Raw genomic sequence first — 17,931 nt, 5'->3', positions numbered from 1 at the left:
GCTACATTCAGAAAACGGTGAATGGGCAATAAAGCACTGCCCTGCATGGAAGTATCTGAACCATCGCTATACGGAGGACGACCTTCAATATCAGGAGATTAATTTTGGGCTTATTATTCAAAGGAAGCCACTTTTCTACATTGTCAACATCATCGTACCGTGTGTCCTCATCTCCTCCTTGGTAGTGTTGGTCTATTTTCTGCCAGCCAAAGGTGAGACAACCACCAGGTGGGCTGAGATGGAGTAAGCAATAAGTGATAAACATATGGCTCATAAGATTCGGTGAGAAGGATCTTAGGTCACCAAAAGAGAAATGAAGGGACCCTTTGAAATGGGAGGAAAATACATTAGATGGCTAGCATCCCCTCAGATTTTAAGGTCTCAGGTCACCAAAAAAGAAATAAGGGGACCCTTTGGAAGGAGAGAAAAATATGCTAGATGGCTAACATCCTCTCCAAATTATTGAGTTCTGGTGTTTCCAGTGAAGGGTACTGTTATTTCTACAGCATTTTAGTTTGTACACCTCTAACCTTGTGCCAACAGTTTGAGGAAAGACCTTTACAGTTTTTAGCATGACTTTGCTCATGCAATAGTTTCATGAGATTGGTGTGGCCCACAAAGCCCTAACCTCAAACCTTCTGGACACCGTTGTGATAAATTGGAATGCCGATTGGGAGCCAGGTCTTCTCCAACATCGGTACCCAAGCTTCCAAATTCTTTTTAATGCTGATTGGGCAAAAATCACCCCAGACACACTGGTGGGGAAAAAAAACTTCTCAAAAGGGTGGAGGCTGCTGTAGCCATAATGGGAGGCCAACTCCATATTAACCATTAGCCGCCAATGGCCGTTTGGCGGCTGCAAAAGTGCTTCAGCATTTCGGGTGCTCCCGCACATGCGCAGTTTGTGCTCCTGCAGAGCCGCGCAGCGGCGCGATCTGTCACCGGCCATGTACCTCGGACACGGCCGATGACAGATCTGAGTACTGACCCCCGTTGCTGGTACCAAGTGACCTGCTGTGACCAACCACAGCAGGTCACATGACAGTTGTATACAATGGATGGCTTCATTCATGCCTTCCATTGTATACTAGTGCCTAGCTGTGAATGGTCACAGCTAATCACATGCACATGTCATGTGATTAGCTGTGACCAAATCACAGCTAAGCACAAAAAAAAAAAAACAGAATGAATCGATTTCATTCTGGTAAATGCTTGCTTATAGCAAAGTAATTCTTTGCTATAAACAAAATACCGATCACTTCCCCAAAGAAGTACAATGTTACTATGTTAACATTGTACTACTTTGGTCATAGTAAAATATAAAAAAAAATCTTAAAAAAAAAAGTAATAAAAAATTAAAAAAAAAAAAATATATATATATATATTTTTTTTTCATACTGTCACCAGTCAGTGTCCCTGTTCACCGCCATGCCAGTTATATGATGACGCTGTACTGCACTGGTGACAGTATGTAAAAAAAAAATAGTGAAAATAATTTTTTTTATTTTTTCATTTTCCAAATGACAAAAAAAATACAACTTCAAAAAACTCGCCATTCCTCTTATGAAGTACGTCGGACTGTCTACTCTGCAAAAAGGGGTAATTTGGGGGATATCTGTACTGTTCTGACATTTGGGGGATATCTGTACCGTCCTGACATTTGGGGGATATCTGCACTGTCCTGACATTTGGGGGATATCTGTACTGTCCTGACATTTGGGGGATATCTGCACTGTCCTGACATTTGGGGATATCTGTACCTTTCTGACATTTGGGGGATATCTGTACTGTCCTGACATTTGGGGGATATCTGTACTGTTCTGACATTTGGGGGATATCTGTACCGTTCTGACATATGGGGGATATCTGTACTGTCCTGACATTTGGGGGATATCTGTACTGTCCTGACATTTGGGGATATCTGTACTGTCCTGACATTTGGGGGATATCTGTACTGTCCTGACATTTGGGGGATATCTGTACTGTTCTGACATTTGGGGGGATATCTGTACTGTCCTGACATTTGGGGGATATCTGTACTATTCTGACATTCTTGGACCTCAAGAAATTAGATTGGCTGTCAGTACTTCAGGATTGATCAATATTCAGATCTATCCCATAGTTTCTGAACTCTATAACTTTCCTACAAACTAAATAATACATCCTGATTTGGGTTATTTTCACCAAAGACATGTAGCAGAATACATCTCGGCCTAAATTTATGAAGAACAATTATTTATTTGTAAACTTTTATAACAGAAAGAAAGAAAAACGTGTTTTTTTTTCAAAATTTTTGGTCTTTTTTTGTTAATTTAGCAAAAAATAAAAACCCCGGCGGTGATTAAATACCACCAAAAGAAAGCTCTAGTTGTGTGAAGAAAATGATAAAATTTTAGTTTGGGTACAAAGTTGTATGACCGCGCAATTGTCATTCAAAGTGTGAGGGTGCTGAAACGTGAAAAATGGCCTGGGCAGGAAGTTGTAAAATTGCCCGGTATGGAAATGGTTAATAGGGGAGAGAGAGGTGCGCCAGACTAAGTGTAGTAAGAAGGTAAATGTTTATTGCAAACAGGTTTAAAAAAACTCACAAGAGGTTGGTGTATATCAGGCAGCAAATAGTGAATTGGAGGACGTCATCCGAGCGGGATCTCTGGCAGAAACGGCAGTTGTCTATGATACATGGGGTTATTTACTCAACCAGAGAGTGCAAAATCTGGTGCAGGTCTGCATAGAAACCAGTCAGCTTCCAGGTTTACCCTAGGTTCACATCTGTGCGGGGGGTGCCGCTGCAGATCCGCACGAAAATCCTTGCAGCCGCACCACCCACACAGAGAATTGCGGACCCCCGGGTGGATGCCATTAGTTCTAATGGCATGCCACTCGCACTAGAAAACATATCCATATTGGGAACCGAGGATCCCGTGTGGGCTGCGTTTTCCAAAGAAGTGCAGGGACTTCTTTCCCTGTGTGTCACGGGCACAGGAGTGCATTCAAAAGAATGGGCTCTCATGCCCATGCAAAACACGGACCGCATGGCCGCATAGGTGTGAACCGGGGGTTATTGACAAAGCTAAATTGAACAAGCTGAGGTTAGAAGCTGATTGACTACCATGCACCAAATTCTGAGTCCTCCAGTTTTAGTAACCCCCCCCATAGTGTCATCTGTGGTTGTCATGGGTGCCAGCATTTTTGCACCATGGATGCTAATCAGAGCAGCCCCTGCATTCAGTATAAGGAGGAAGTCTGCCTCTGTTTAGACCTTCTCCACCTCCCACCCAATGCCATGATGCCACAGCTGTGCTGTGGATAACCATTTCAAGTCTAGACACTTTCACCCCCCTCCAGTCCGGACACTTTCACCCCCCTCCAGTCCGGACACTTTCACCCCCCTCCAGTCCAGGCCAATTTTCAGCTTTCAGCGCTATCACACTTTGAATGACAATTGCGCGGTCATGCAACACTGTACCCATATTAATTTTTTTAGCTTTTTTTGAGACAGATAAAGCTTTATTTTGGTGGTGTTTATTCACCACTGGGATTTTTATTTTTTGCTATATAAATTAAAAAGTTCAAACATTTTTTTAAAAAAAGTGTTTTTCTTTTAAAATTTTGGAAATAAATAATCGTTCTTCATAAATTTTGGCTAAAATTTATTGTTATCTTTTTAGTAGAAAAAAATTAAATAACCAAAATTAGTTTATAACCAAAATTTATAATTTTAAAAAAAATGTTTTTACTTTTTTTTTATATTATTATTTATGTTTTTTTTTAACATACTGTCACCCTAGCAGTACAGTGTCACCATAGTGACATTGTACTACTTGTTGGGGGTGATGAAGATTTTTTTTGTTACACTGATTGCTTTTACACCCATAAAGGCTGTAAAGGCAATCATTTCTCCTTTTCTTGCAGTCATTGAGAAATACTGTGAGAGCTCTGATTGGTCACAGCTTGCCACATGGTAAAAGGCTGTTGCGAATAGCCTTGTACCATGCAAGTGAAAGAGAACCGAGGGCTGGGCCCACAGACACAGACAGCGGTTCTTTTACAATTACGTTTACTGAACAGTTATAGTGAACAAGTAGTTGAGCATACGTAAACAGAATGATAACAGCGCATAACCATACAGTAATAATACTGTCTAACACTAACCCCGTACTTGCGGACTTTTCCCCAATGTCCAGAAAGCAGCCTGGCTGCGCCTGAATGTTCCTGAGCAAGATATAACGTTGGGGTGCACCCTAAGTATTGCGCAATATTATTTGTAATCCAAAGGAAAGTGGAGTATGTCTCTTGTAGCTTTCTAGTCACTGAACACATGTGGTGTGATGTGCTGCGGCAAAGCCGCACTTACAGTTCCTTGGCAGGCTCTTGGTGCTTTTTCCTGATCCACTGGTCCACTCCAGAACCGGACCATACAGTCACTTGTTTCCCGGTCTCGTCGCGGTGAATCTTCCCTAGGTGCCGTCGCCAGACTCCACTGTGAGCCGTAAATCCTCTTCCAGGCTCCACACAGATTCTCCAGAGGTCCTCAGCATACACCAGCCAGACACAGAACCCCTCTCACTTCCTGCTCTGCACCAGAACTCCTCCCCTTCCCAGAGAGTTTGTGATGCAGTAAGTAATTTCCTAATTGCAGCCTCAAACCTGCATTTACAGTTCACTATGACCCTTCTGAGGGACCTACTCGGCCCCTAAATTAGCATTCATTAAACTTTATAAGGTAAATAAGCATTAGCTTTTGTCTTAGTAAACCTCAATGCAAAATCGATTCTTGTACTTTGCTACTGACCAAAGAGCATATTGCAGTTTAACATTGCACATCAGTATTTATCCACACCCCACATCCTTACACAAGTGTACAGTCCAAACGTACACGTTTCTGCATTAAAAATGGCTGTGTGTATAAGTGGGTGCTGCAGCGACCGTTGGCTGGAACCGAACAGAATCAGCAAGGGAGAATGTCACCAGCACACCGAGGATCACCAATATGGGACCAAAGGTTTTAATGAAGGATCACATAGTTACAGCAAGGCAACGTTTCAGAGTCTCGCAGGACCCCTTCATCAGGCATGTGTCCTACGAGACTCCAAAATGTTGCCTTGCTGTAACTATGTGATTGTTTATTAAAACCTTTGGACCCATATTGGTGATCCTCGGTGTGCTGGTGACATTTTTCCTAGCCTTGTACCATGTGATCTCTGTGATCATTCATAGATTTCACTAGTAGTAAGCAATGATGTCAGGAAGTGACATCTTGCTTACTACTATTAATGATTGGCCAATCAGTGATCACATGATTGGGACCTCACACAGAGGTCCCGTACAGCGATCAGGCACTTGATCCCAGGGAGCGTGCACAGGCAGGGAATGCGGGAGGACGTTTATAAACAGCCACTCGCTCCTGCACTGCTCCAGTCCGGCCGTTTATATACATGGGCCGAATGGGAAGTGGTTAAGATCAGAAGGTAGAGCTCTCTTGTGAAAAGGTGGGGAGAAAACTGAGGACTATAATGTGAAAGGGGGGACCCTGATGTGACGGGGACCCTTATTTAGACGAGGGTACCTCAGGGATTTGAATACTTCGAAAAATTGCCATGACTGAAAAAGGTTTGAGAAACATTGCTTTAGAAAACTAAATTTGATTAATTTAGAGTTTGTCTACAAATCACAAACCTTTATGGTCTGCTTAAGGCATCAGCAGGGTTTTACTAACATGAATGAAGAGTTAATCCAGGTTTCATCTCTATGTCAGAATTGTACTCTGTGTCGGAAGCAGGGGTGGACTGACCATTAGGGAACTCTGGCACTGCCCAAGGGCCCGGGGTCAGTAGTGGGCCCAATGAGATGTCCCTGGTACCTTTCATAGGCTTTTTTGGGTGTGGTTTGAGTGTGGGTGAGGAAACAGGGGCCCCATGATCCCCTATTGCCCAGGGGCCCCATGAGTTGTCAGTCCGCCCCTGGTCAGAAGTCTAGGTCTTGTGTATGGTACACGAGGGCCATGAGTATTAGTGAGTTACCAGTGGTGGAGACTCCAAACCTAAGTTCCTAGATCCACCTACCTACAGCCATCATTGAGAAAGATCATTCTCCCTGGTAGACTTTTATTTTGATGTCGCTGAGTTGATAGCCTCCATGTTGTCAGAAAGAAAATACAGATTTCATTGGTTCCCCGAGGTTTTGCATACTTCAAAAGATTGCCATGACTGAAAAAAGTTTGAAAACCACTAGCAATCAAAATTTATTCATTTAGAGTTTGTCTACAAATCACAAACCTTTATGGTCTTCTTAAGGCATCAGCAGAGTTTTACCAACATGAATGAAGAGTTAATCCAGGTTTCATCTCTATATCTGATTTGTACTCTGTGTCAGAGGTCTAGGTCTTGTGTATGGAACATGAGGGCCAAGAGTATTAGTGAGTCCCCAGTGGTGGAGACTCCAAACCTAAGTTCACAGATCCACCTACCTAGTGCCATCATTGCGAAGGATTATCATTCTCCCTGGTGGACTTTTATTTTGATGTTGCAGAGGAGTTATGCAGGCCATAGACGGGGAGAAAAACGGACGATTTTTCTTTTAAAAAATGAAAAATCGGTCGTTCAAGCGGCCGACGTTACCAGCAATGGTAAAAAAAATCGGCCGATTTTCATCCCGTCTACAGTCGGCAACATCATTGCCGTGAAAATCGGCCGATCGGCAAAATCGGCCGATTTTTTTTTCCAACTTTACCGATAAAAAAAATCTGCCAAAATACCGAAAAACGGCCAAACAAATAGCCCACTAACGATCCGAAAATCGGCCGATTTTCGACCCATCTATGGCCTGCATTAGTCTCCATGTTGGAGAGAAAATACAGATTTCATTGGAGAGTTCCCTAAAAAGGTAAAAGCCAGAGCTTGAGTAAGGTCCCCAGAATTCATTCCTAACTAAAATATTCATTATGGGGAGACAGGTCCAGTAAAAGTGCTAAGCTGATCATCTGAAATGGACAAGAAGTTCTTTCTGGTCACTGTCCCATCTTTGTCTACTTTCAGCCGGTGGTCAGAAATGTACCACCTCCATCTCGGTTCTCCTTGCTCAGGTTGTCTTCCTGTTCCTGATTGCCCAAAAGGTTCCTGAAACGTCTCTGAGTGTCCCACTTATCGGCAAGTAAGTTACTTTACATCACCTGGTTGTTCTAAAATTCTGCCTAGGACCATCTTCACTATCAGGTAAAATGTATTTTGTTGAGGCGCTATAATGACCGAGGGTACAATTGTCAACGAAGAAATAAAAGACGCAGACAGTTCAGTCATGAGATGGAGAATGGTGAAGGGTCATAATGATGGCTTTGTTGATAAACAAAACCAAACCCACCACTGACCACTGAGGCCATATAAATTGTATCTTTACCTTTGTAGAGAACAACACCGTCCCCCCCAAAAAAATAAATACATCCACTCTGGGTGATTTATGCTGACTCTAAGGATTTTAACAAGCTTTATTGCAGATTTCTATATAAAAATTGAGCAGCGCTGAGGTAATAGAATAGAATACACATAAAACCTAATGTGTCAAATAGACGGACTCAGAAGTGCAAACATATATAGTCCCAAATAAAAGAATACATATAAAACGATAAGGACAAGATATATGGTGTGCCCAGGGTGACTTATGCTAGTCCAGATATGGTGTTATTCCAAAATCCAAGTGAGCGGCAAGCATATGGTTAAAGTGCGCACTCACCAGATACGCATAGAATATGCGCAAATAAATAAGCCAATGTAGATCCTCCCGGAGTCCCTCTTAAGGATGGTATAGGAGATGACAGCTCAGGGTGGGTGGTTACATGTCAAGGTAGATGCTGTGTCTGGAAGATCCCTTTAAGGATAAGGACGCAGCCAGATTTCTGCCTTTTGTTGCTTTGAACCCGGGGTCTCCAAACTTTCTAAACAAAGGGCCAGTTTACTGTCTTTCATACTTTAGAGAGGCTGAACTGTGGTCAGTGGGAGCTAACAACACCCTATCTTTAGTCTTAGGGTGAGGAATAGTGCCCCATTGTTGGTGTCAGTGGGAGGAATAGTACCCCATAATTGGTGCCAGTGGGAGGAATAAGGCCCCATCATTGGTGTCAGTGGGAGGAATAGTGCCCCATCATTGGTGTCAGTGGGAGGAATAGTGCTCCATCATTGGTATCAATAGGAGGAATAGTGCCCCATCATTGGTGTCAATGGGAGGAATAGTGCCCCATCATTGGTATCAGTGGGAGGAATAGTGCCCCATCATTGGTGTCAGTGGGAGGAATAGTGCCCCATCATTGGTATCAGTGAGAGGAATAGTGCCCCATCATTGGTATCAATAGGAGGAATAGTGCCCCATCATTGGTATCAGTGGGAGGAATAGTGCCCCATCATTGGTATCAGTGGGAGGAATAGCGCCCCATGATTGGTGTCAGTGGGAGGAATAGTGCCCCATCATTGGTGTCAGTGGGAGGAATAGTGTCCCATCATTGGTGTCAGTGGGAGGAATAGTACCCCATCATTGGTGTGAGTGGGAGGAATAGTGCTCCATCATTGGTATCAGTGGGAGGAATAGTGCCCCATCATTGGTGTCAGTGGGAGGAATAGTGTCCCATCATTGGTGTCAGTGGGAGGAATAGTACCCCATCATTGGTGTGAGTGGGAGGAATAGTGCTCCATCATTGGTATCAGTGGGAGGAATAGTGTCCCATCATTGGTATCAGTGGGAGGAATAGTGTCCCATCATTGGTGTCAGTGGGATGAATAGTGCCCCATCATTGGTATCAGTGGGAGGAATAGTGCCCCATCATTGGTATCAGTGGGAGGAATAGCACCCCATCATTGGTGTCAGTGGGAGGAATAGTGCCCCATCATTGGTGTCAGTGGGAGGAATAGTGTCCCATCATTGGTGTCAGTGGGAGGAATAGTACCCCATCATTGGTGTGAGTGGGAGGAATAGTGCTCCATCATTGGTATCAGTGGGAGGAAGAGTGCCCCATCATTGGTGTCAGTGGGAGGAATAGTGCCCCATCATTGGTATCAGTGGGAGGAATAGTGCCCCATCATTGGTGTCAGTGGGAGGAATAGTGCCCCATCATTGGTATCAATGGGAGGAATAGTGCCCCACCATTGGTGTCAGTGGGAGGAATAGTGCCCCATCATTGGTATCAGTGGGAGGAATAGTGTCCCATCATTGGTATCAATGGGAGGAATAGTGCCCCACCATTGGTGTCAGTGGGAGGAATAGTGCCCCATCATTGGTATCAGTGGGAGGAATAGTGTCCCATCATTGGTGTCAGTGGGAGGAATAGTGTCCCATCATTGGTGTCAGTGGGAGGAATAGTGCTCCATCATTGGTATCAGTGGGAGGAATAGTGCCCCATCATTGGTATCAGTGGGAGGAATAGTGCCCCATGATTGGTATCAGTGGGAAGAATAGTGCCCCATCATTGGTGTCAGTGAGAGGAATAGTGTCCCATCATTGGTGTCAGAGGGAGGAATAGTGCCCCATCATTGGTGTCAGTGGGAGGAATAGTGCCCCATCATTGGTGTCAGTGAGAGGAATAGTGTCCCATCATGGGTATCAGTGGGAGGAATAGTGCCCCATCATAGGTGTCAGTGGCAGGAATAGTGTCCCATCATTGGTATCAGTGGGAGGAATAGTGCCCCATCATTGGTGTCAGTGGGAGGAATAGTGCCACATCATAGGTGTCAGTGGCAGGAATAATGCCCCATCATTGGTGTCAGTGGCAGGAATAGTGCCCCATCATTGGTGTCAGTGGCAGGAGTAGTGCCCCAAGGGCCATATAAAAGTAAAGGGCCACACCTGGCTCTCAAGTAGCAGTTTGGAGACCACTGCACTAAATCGTGTTATGATATGGCATACTAGTACACTTTTACTGGTGCATTCCAGTGCGTTCTTCCACTGACATATACCATAGTGCTGTACAGAGATCACTGAGCCAGTCACGTCAGTATCTATACCAGAGGAGCTTACACTCTAATGTCCCAACCACAAACTCATTGCAGGGATGGTGGGAACCCCTCATAATGGGCACAGTGGGTGTGCAGAACCGAGAACTCGGCACAGGGATGGTTGGGATCCCTCCTGATGAGCACAGCAGGTTTACACACCCGGGAACTCAGCACAGGAAAGGTCGGAACCCTCATAATGGGCACAGCAGATGTACAGACTTGGGAACTTAGCACAGGGATGGTGGGAACCCTCATAATGGGCACAGCAGATGTATAGACCTGAGAACTCAGCACAGGGATGTGCTGATTGGTATCAGTGGAAGGCATCTTGGTGTCAGTGGGAGGGACAGTGCCCCTGTAATGGTGTATTGAAAGAATAGTGCGCCATTGTTGGTGTCGATGGAAGCAATAGTGCCTCATCCTAGGTGTCAGTGGGAGGAATAGTGCCAATTGGTATCAGTGGAAGGCATCGTTGGTGTCAGTGGGAAGGACAGTGCCCCTTCAATGGTGTTATTGGAAGAATAGCGCGCCATTGTTGGTGTCCATGGAAGCAATGGTACTTCATCGTAGGTGTCAGTGGGAGGAATAGTGCCAATTGGTATCAGTGGAAGGCATCGTTGGTGTCAGTGGGAAGGACAGTGCCCCTTTTATGGTGTATTGGAAGAATAGTGCGCCATTGTTGGTGTCAATGGAAGCAATGATGCCTCATCGTAGGTGTCAGTGGGAAGAATAGTGCCAATTGGTATCAGTGGAAGGCATCGTTGGTGTCAGTGGGAAGGGCAGTGCCTCTTCAATGATGTTATTGGAAGAATAGTGCGCCATTGTTGGTGTCCATGGAAGCAATGGTACTTCATCGTAGGTTTCAGTGGGAGGAATAGTGCCTCATATCAGTGGGAGGAATGGATTCACAGGGGCACATTTTGGAGACCACAGTCTTGACCATGAGGTCAAGCCCAAGCACTACACACTCCAAATCTGACCACCCTACAGTGTTCCAGGGAAGCCAATATAAGAACAGAGATCAAAGGCCATGAGCACGGGGCATGGGACCAGCCAACAGATAACGTCACATCAACATACCCATTCAAATTGCTTTTTCTTCCATAAAATGTAGAGCTCTTATGATTCCCCAACTTTGCTACATGGCGACCTTCTACTATGGGACCACACTAGCACAGACCGCGCTTCTTCAAGTTCGGTGTCTTTGCCCCGCCTCCTGTAAGCTTATTGGCGTGCTGATGATCATCAACATGCTGGCCACTCCCACTCTGAACTCTTGCCATCCTGCAAATCCAAAGTCCCCCCAACCCATTATGTTTGTTTCTGTGTTGGTGCCAGCTGAGAGCTTTGGTTTCCCATCACTTTCTGCCTCAGTGACAATGGAGCCCAGGAGAAATAGAGAGGGTGGTCCTCCCTGATACGGACGGATATTAAAACCTGACCGAGGTTCTAGGTCTTCCTTACTCCGTCCAAAAACAAAAAAAAAGGAACATTGTATCAATACTTACCATAATTCTTTCCTGGCATCAATCCATGGCATCATACAGGTGGTAGTACGCTGCCATGTTGGGGCCAGGAAAAAGGTGTCGGCTTCAGATACGCCTTTATTATCTACTCTTCTGGTCTGATTTATATTGGTATCCTTGCTGTGAATGGGTTGTTGATGGCATGAGAACCTGCCCAGAACTGGATCCTGACCCTGCTTTCTTTTGTAGATATCTGATATTTGTGATGATCGTGTCTACGCTGATAGTGCTGAGTTGTGTCATCGTTCTGAACGTGTCTCTGAGGACACCGAGCACGCACAACCTGACTGCCACCATGAAACGGGTGAGCCAAGCATTTGTCCAATCGGAACGCTCAGATGTTTTCATTGACTTGGCTTGATAAGAATCCTCTATTCTACTCCCATGATGAGACTCAGACGCTGTGCCAGACCAGCCACAGACCTGACAGCCTGCAGAACACAATGATGGTTCCTCCTAGTTCTGTCTCCCCTGACCTGAACTGACCTGACAGCCTGCAGAATACAATGATGGTTCCTCCTAGATCTGTCACCCCAGACCTGACCTGACAGCCTGCAGAACACAATGATGGTTCCTCCTAGTTCTGTCTCCCCTGACCTGAACTGACCTGACAGCCTGCAGAACACAATGATGGTTCCTCCTAGCTCTGTCTCCCCTGACCTGACCTGACAGCCTGCAGAACACAATGATGGTTCCTACTAGTTCTGTCACCCCTGACCTGAACTGACCTGACAGCCTGCAGAATACAATGATGGTTCCTCCTAGATCTGTCACCCCAGACCTGACCTGACAGCCTGCAGAATACAATGATGGTTCCTCCTAGTTCTGTCACTCCTGACTTGATAGCCTGCAGAATACAATGATGGTTCCTCCTAGATCTCTCACCCCTGACCTGACCTGACCTGTCCTGACAGCCTGCAGACTACAATGATGGTTCCTCCTAGTTCTGTCACCCCTGACCTGACCTAACAGCCTGCAGAATACAATGATGGTTCCTTCTAGATCTGTCACCCCTGACCTGACCTGTCCTGACAGCCTGCAGAATACAATGATAGTGACTCCTAGATCTGTCAACCCTGACCTGACCTAACAGCCTGTAGAACACAATGATGGTTCCTCCTAGTTCTGTCACCCCTGACCTGACCTAACAGCCTGTAGAACACAATGATGGTTCCTCCTAGTTCTGTCACCCCTGACCTGACCTGACAGCCTGCAGAATACAATGATAGTGACTCCTAGATCTGTCAACCCTGACCTGACCTGACAGCCTGTAGAACACAATGATGGTTCCTTCTAGTTCTGTCACCCCTGACCTGACAGCCTGCAGAATACAATGATGGTTCCTCCTAGTTCTGTCACCCCTGACCTGACCTGACCTGACAGCCTGCAGAATACAATGATGGTTCCCCCTAGTTCTGTCACCCCTGACCTGACAGCCTGCAGAATACAATGAAGGTTCCTCCTAGTTCTGTCACCCCTGACCTGACAGCCTGCAGAATACAATGATGGTTCCTCCTAGATCTGTCACCCCTGACCCCAGTCCCCAGAGCTACACCCATTGCTGATATTACTAGATCACTAGCCTGTCCTTGCATCCCTACATGACGGGTCAAAGAGAGCAAGAAATGAGACCCTCAATGGGGATAGAGACAGCAATAACACTCCAACATCTGTCAGGACTACAGTACGTCCCCATGAGGGGGAATACTTCTCACTTCCTGTCCAGGTGATGGAAGCCAAAGCAGAAAGAGAAAATCTCCTCTATGGGCACACAGACTGCATTTAAAATACAACAAAAACATACTATAAGAGATGGTGAGAGACTCCAAACATAGTACAGGAGATGGTCAGAAACTGCAGACTTACTACAGGAGATGGTCAGAGACTGCAGACATACTATAGGAGATGGTCAGAGACTGCAGACTTACTACAGGAGATGGTCAGAGACTCCAAATATACTACAGGAGATGGTCAGAGACTCCAAACATAGTACAGGAGATGGTCAGAAACTGCAGACTTACTACAGGAGATGGTCAGAGACTGCAGACATACTATAGGAGATGGTCAGAGACTGCAGACTTACTACAGGAGATGGTCAGAGACTCCAAATATACTACAGGAGATGGTCAGAGACTCCAAACATAGTACAGGAGATGGTCAGAGGCTGCAGACTTACTACAGGAGATGGTCAGAGACTGCAGACATAATACAGGAGATGACCAGAGACTGCAGACATACTACAGGAGAAGGTCACAGACTGCAGACATACTACAGGAGATGGTCAGAGACTGCAGACTTACTACAGGAGATGGTCACAGACTGCAGACATACTACAGGAGATGACCAGAGATTGCAGACATACTACAGGAGAAGGCCAAAGACTGCAGACATACTACAGGAAATGGTCAGAGACTGCAGACATACTACAGGAAATGGTCAGAGACTGCAGACATACTACAGAAGATGGTCAGAGACTGCAGACATACTACAGGAGATGGTCAGAGACTGCAGATATACTACAGGAGATGGTCAGAGACTGCAGACATACTACAGGAGACGGCCAGAGACTGCGGACATAGTACAGGAGATGACCAGAGACTGCAGACATACTACAGGAGAAGGTCACAGACTGCAGACATACTACAGGAGATGGTCACAGACTGCAGACATACTACAGGAGATGGTCAGAGACTGCAGAAATACTACAGGAGATGACCAGAGACTGCAGACATACTACAGGAGATGGTCAGAGACTGCAGACATACTACAGGAGATGGTCAGAGACTGCAGAAATACTACAGGAGATGACCAGAGACTGCAGACATACTACAGGAGATGGTCAGAGACTGCAGACATACTACAGGAGATGGTCAGAGACTGCAGACATACTACAGGAGATGGTCAGAGACTGCAGACATAATACAAGAGATGGTCAGAGACTGCAGACATAATACAGAAGAAGATCAGAGACTGCAGACATACTACAGGAGATGGTCAGAGACTGCAGACATACTACAGGAGATGGTCAGAGACTGCAGACATACTACAGGAGATGGTCAGAGACTGCAGAAATACTACAGGAGATGACCAGAGACTGCAGACATACTACAGGAGATGGTGAGAGACTGCAGACATAATACAGGAGATGGTCAGAGACTGCAGACATACTACAGGAGATGGTGAGAGACTGCAGACATAATACAGGAGATGGTCAGAGACTGCAGACTTGCTACAGAAAAAGATCAGAGACTGCAGACATAATACAGGAGATGGTCAGAGACTGCAGACATGATACAGGAGATGGTCAGATACTGCAGACATGATACAGGAGATGGCTAAGGCTAACACACACGGGGCGTTTTGGTAACATTACCTGTGTAAAGTCACATTAAAAATGTGAGTTTTTAAGCTTTTTTTAGCATTATTGCATTAGCGTTTAGCAGTGTTTTTTTGTGTTTGCAGTTTTTAGGGTTCTTTAGCGTTTTTTGGTCAAAAAAAGTCCAAAAACTCCGGTTTGCGGCATTTTACTGCGTTTTGCTGCGTTTTTCAGTGTAAAGCATTTTTACAGCTAAAGAACTCTTCTAGAAACCCACTAGTCCTGGGTTTTTTTCCAGTCTATGTGTTTATGGACACATAGGATAACATGCCGGGGATGGACACATAGGATAACATGCCGGGAATGGACACGTAGGATAACATGCCGGGGATGGACACATAGGATAACATGCCGGGGATGGACACGTAGGATAACATGCCGGGGATGGACACATAGGATAACATGCCGGGGATGGACACATAGGATAACATGCCGGGGATGGACACATAGGATAACATGCTGTGGATGGACACATAGGAGAACATGCTGGGGATGGACACATAGGAGAACATGCCGGGGATGGACACATAGGATAACACGCCGGGGATGGACACATAGGAGAACACGCCGGGGATGGACACATAGGAGAACACGCCGGGGATGGACACATAGGATAACACGCCGGGGATGGACACATAGGATAACATGCCGTGGATGGACACATAGGAGAACATGCCGGGGATAAACACATAGGATAACATGCCGGGGATGGACACATGGGATAACATGCCGGGGATGGACACATAGGAGAACATGCCGGGGATGGACACATAGGAGAACATGCTGGGGGGGTTTACTGGCTGTAGGAAAAAACATCAAAAGCCAAAAACAGCCGCTGTAAAAACGTCCCGTGTACAGGAGGACTAAAGGTTTCTCTGTTTTTTTTTGGGGGGGGGGGAGTAGCAGCCATATGGGGTCCCTTACTGGTGGAGATGGCTTTCAGTCATCTCCATCCTTCACACAAAGTCATCTCCATCCTACACACACCTCCATCCAGTCATCTCCATCCTACACACACATCCATCCAGTCATCTCCATCCATTCATTGTGTTGCTGTGTCTGGAGCCCCCAGGAATAACATGGAGTCCATCTTGCAGAGGCTCCTGGAGGTCGTACCACGATACCTCCACATGAAGGTCGAGCCGTGCGAGGAAGAAGGCGAGACGCCGAAGGAGAGGAGGAAGAGCTCCCTGGGGATCATGCTGAAGGCCGAGGAGTACGTCCTGAAGAAACCGCGGAGTGAATTGATGTTTGAAAGGCAGAGGGAGCGACACGGGCTGAGCCGGGACTCCCGGGGCCACAGAGGTGAAGAGGAGGGAGAACGCAAAGGCAAAAAGGGGCAGTGGAGGTGGCGGATAGGTAAGGACAGGGCAGAGAGGCCGCCATTTTGTCTTGGTCTGACCCAAACTACACCCCAACATGAACTACGGAAGGAATCCACTAGCAGAGGTGGGGGCATTTTTTTAAAAAACGACTTGTCCCAGGGACTAAATCAGGGACCCAATCTGCTTGTCCTGATGGAAAAAAAAAACAACGACATTTTTTGCCAGTTTGGAAAATATGAAGGTTTGATGAGGAGCTTTATGGCGACTTACCCACTTCCCGTCTGGCCCATGTCCATAAACGGCCGGAAGCGAGCAGTGCAGGAACGGGTTGCCGTTCATAAATGGCTCCCACCATTTTTAGCCTGTGCGTGCTCCCTGGGACCGCGATCACTGTACGAGACCTCTGTGTGAGGTCCCGATCATGTGATCACTGATTGGCCGATAAGTGATCACATGAATAGGAGTACGCAAGATGTCGCTTCCTGACATCATTACTACGTGTGAAATCTGTGAATGATCACAGAGATCACATGGTACAGGGCCATTTAAAACTGCCTTGAACCATGTGACAAGCGACCCTCCAGACACAGTGGAACACCAATCGTTGTACAGGACCTCAGTGCGAGGTCCTGATCATGTGATCACTGATTGGCCAATCAGTGATCACATATAGAGTAGTAGGTAAGATGTCACTTCTGCCATCATTGCTTACTACGTGTGAAATCTGTGAATGATCACAGAGGTCACATGGTACAAGGCTATTCACAACAGCCTTGTACCATGTGACAAGCTGTGACCAATCACAGCTCACACAGCATTTCTCAATGGCTGCAAGAATGCAGCCAGAGAGGAGAAATTATTGATTTTACAGCCTTTATGGGTGTAAAAGCAGTGTAAAAAAAAAAAAATCTTCACCCCCACAAGTAGTACAGTGTCACCATGGTGACACTGTACTGCTAGGGTGACGGTATGTAAAAAAAAAAAAATAAACATAAATAATAATATAAAAAAATAAAATAAAAATGTAAAAATAAAATATGAAAAATTATACTTTTTGGTTATAAACTAATTTGGGTTATTTTTTTTTTAATAAAAAGATAACTGAATAAATTTTGGCCATGATTTATGAAGAAAGATTATTTGTTTACAAAATTTTATAAGAAAAACACTTTTTTTCAAAATTTTTGGACTTTTTCATTTATATAGCAAAAAAAAAAAAATCCCAGAGGTGAATAAAGACCACCAAAATAAAGTTTTATCTGTCTCAAAAAAAGCTAAAAAAATTCATATGGGTAGTGTTGCATGACCGCGCAATTTCATTCAAAGTGTGATAGCGCTGAAAGCTGGAAATTGGCCTGGACTGGAAGGAGGGGAAAGTGTCCGGACTGGAAGGGGGGAAAGTGTCCGGACTGGAAGGGGGTGAAAGTGTCCGGACTGGAAGGGGGTAAAAGTGTCCGGACTGGAAGGGGGGGAAGCGTCCGGACTGGAAGGGGGGGAAAGTGTCCGGACTGGAAGGGGGTGAAAGTGTCCGGACTGGAAGGGGGGGGAGCGTCCGGACTGGAAGGGGGGGGAAGCGTCCGGACTGGAAGGGGGGGAAGTGTCCGGACTGGAAGGGGGGGAAAGTGTCCGGACTGGAAGGGGGTGAAAGTGTCCAGACTGGAAGGGGGTGAAAGTGTCCAGACTGGAAGGGGGTGAAAGTGTCCGGACTGGAAGGGGGTAAAAGTGTCCAG

General features: G+C 45.8%; 1 protein-coding gene across 3 annotated transcripts in view; it reads left to right on the top strand.

The window, feature by feature from the left end:
* The window catches only part of LOC149452812 (acetylcholine receptor subunit epsilon-like), a 51,852-nt gene that overhangs the window by 22,194 nt on the left and 11,727 nt on the right, over window positions 1–17,931 (top strand). For 2 of the 3 annotated variants that reach the window (XM_089688967.1, XM_089688966.1), the window contains 4 exons: window positions 12–212; window positions 7,035–7,149; window positions 11,690–11,804; window positions 15,974–16,235. In XM_089688967.1, coding sequence (XP_089545093.1) covers window positions 12–212; window positions 7,035–7,149; window positions 11,690–11,804; window positions 15,974–16,235 — 693 coding nt within the window. The remainder of the gene's footprint in view (window positions 1–11; window positions 213–7,034; window positions 7,150–11,689; window positions 11,805–15,973; window positions 16,236–17,931) is intronic. The other variant, XM_089688968.1, reaches the window with a different exon arrangement.

This window comes from Staurois parvus, unplaced genomic scaffold (assembly GCF_062004578.1).
Source record: "Staurois parvus isolate SC_StPar_1 unplaced genomic scaffold, SC_StPar_1.0 ptg000463l, whole genome shotgun sequence".
Lineage (NCBI taxonomy): Eukaryota > Metazoa > Chordata > Amphibia > Anura > Ranidae > Staurois > Staurois parvus.
Note: the sequence above shows the minus strand (reverse complement) of the source record. Positions and strands in the feature narration are given on the sequence as shown.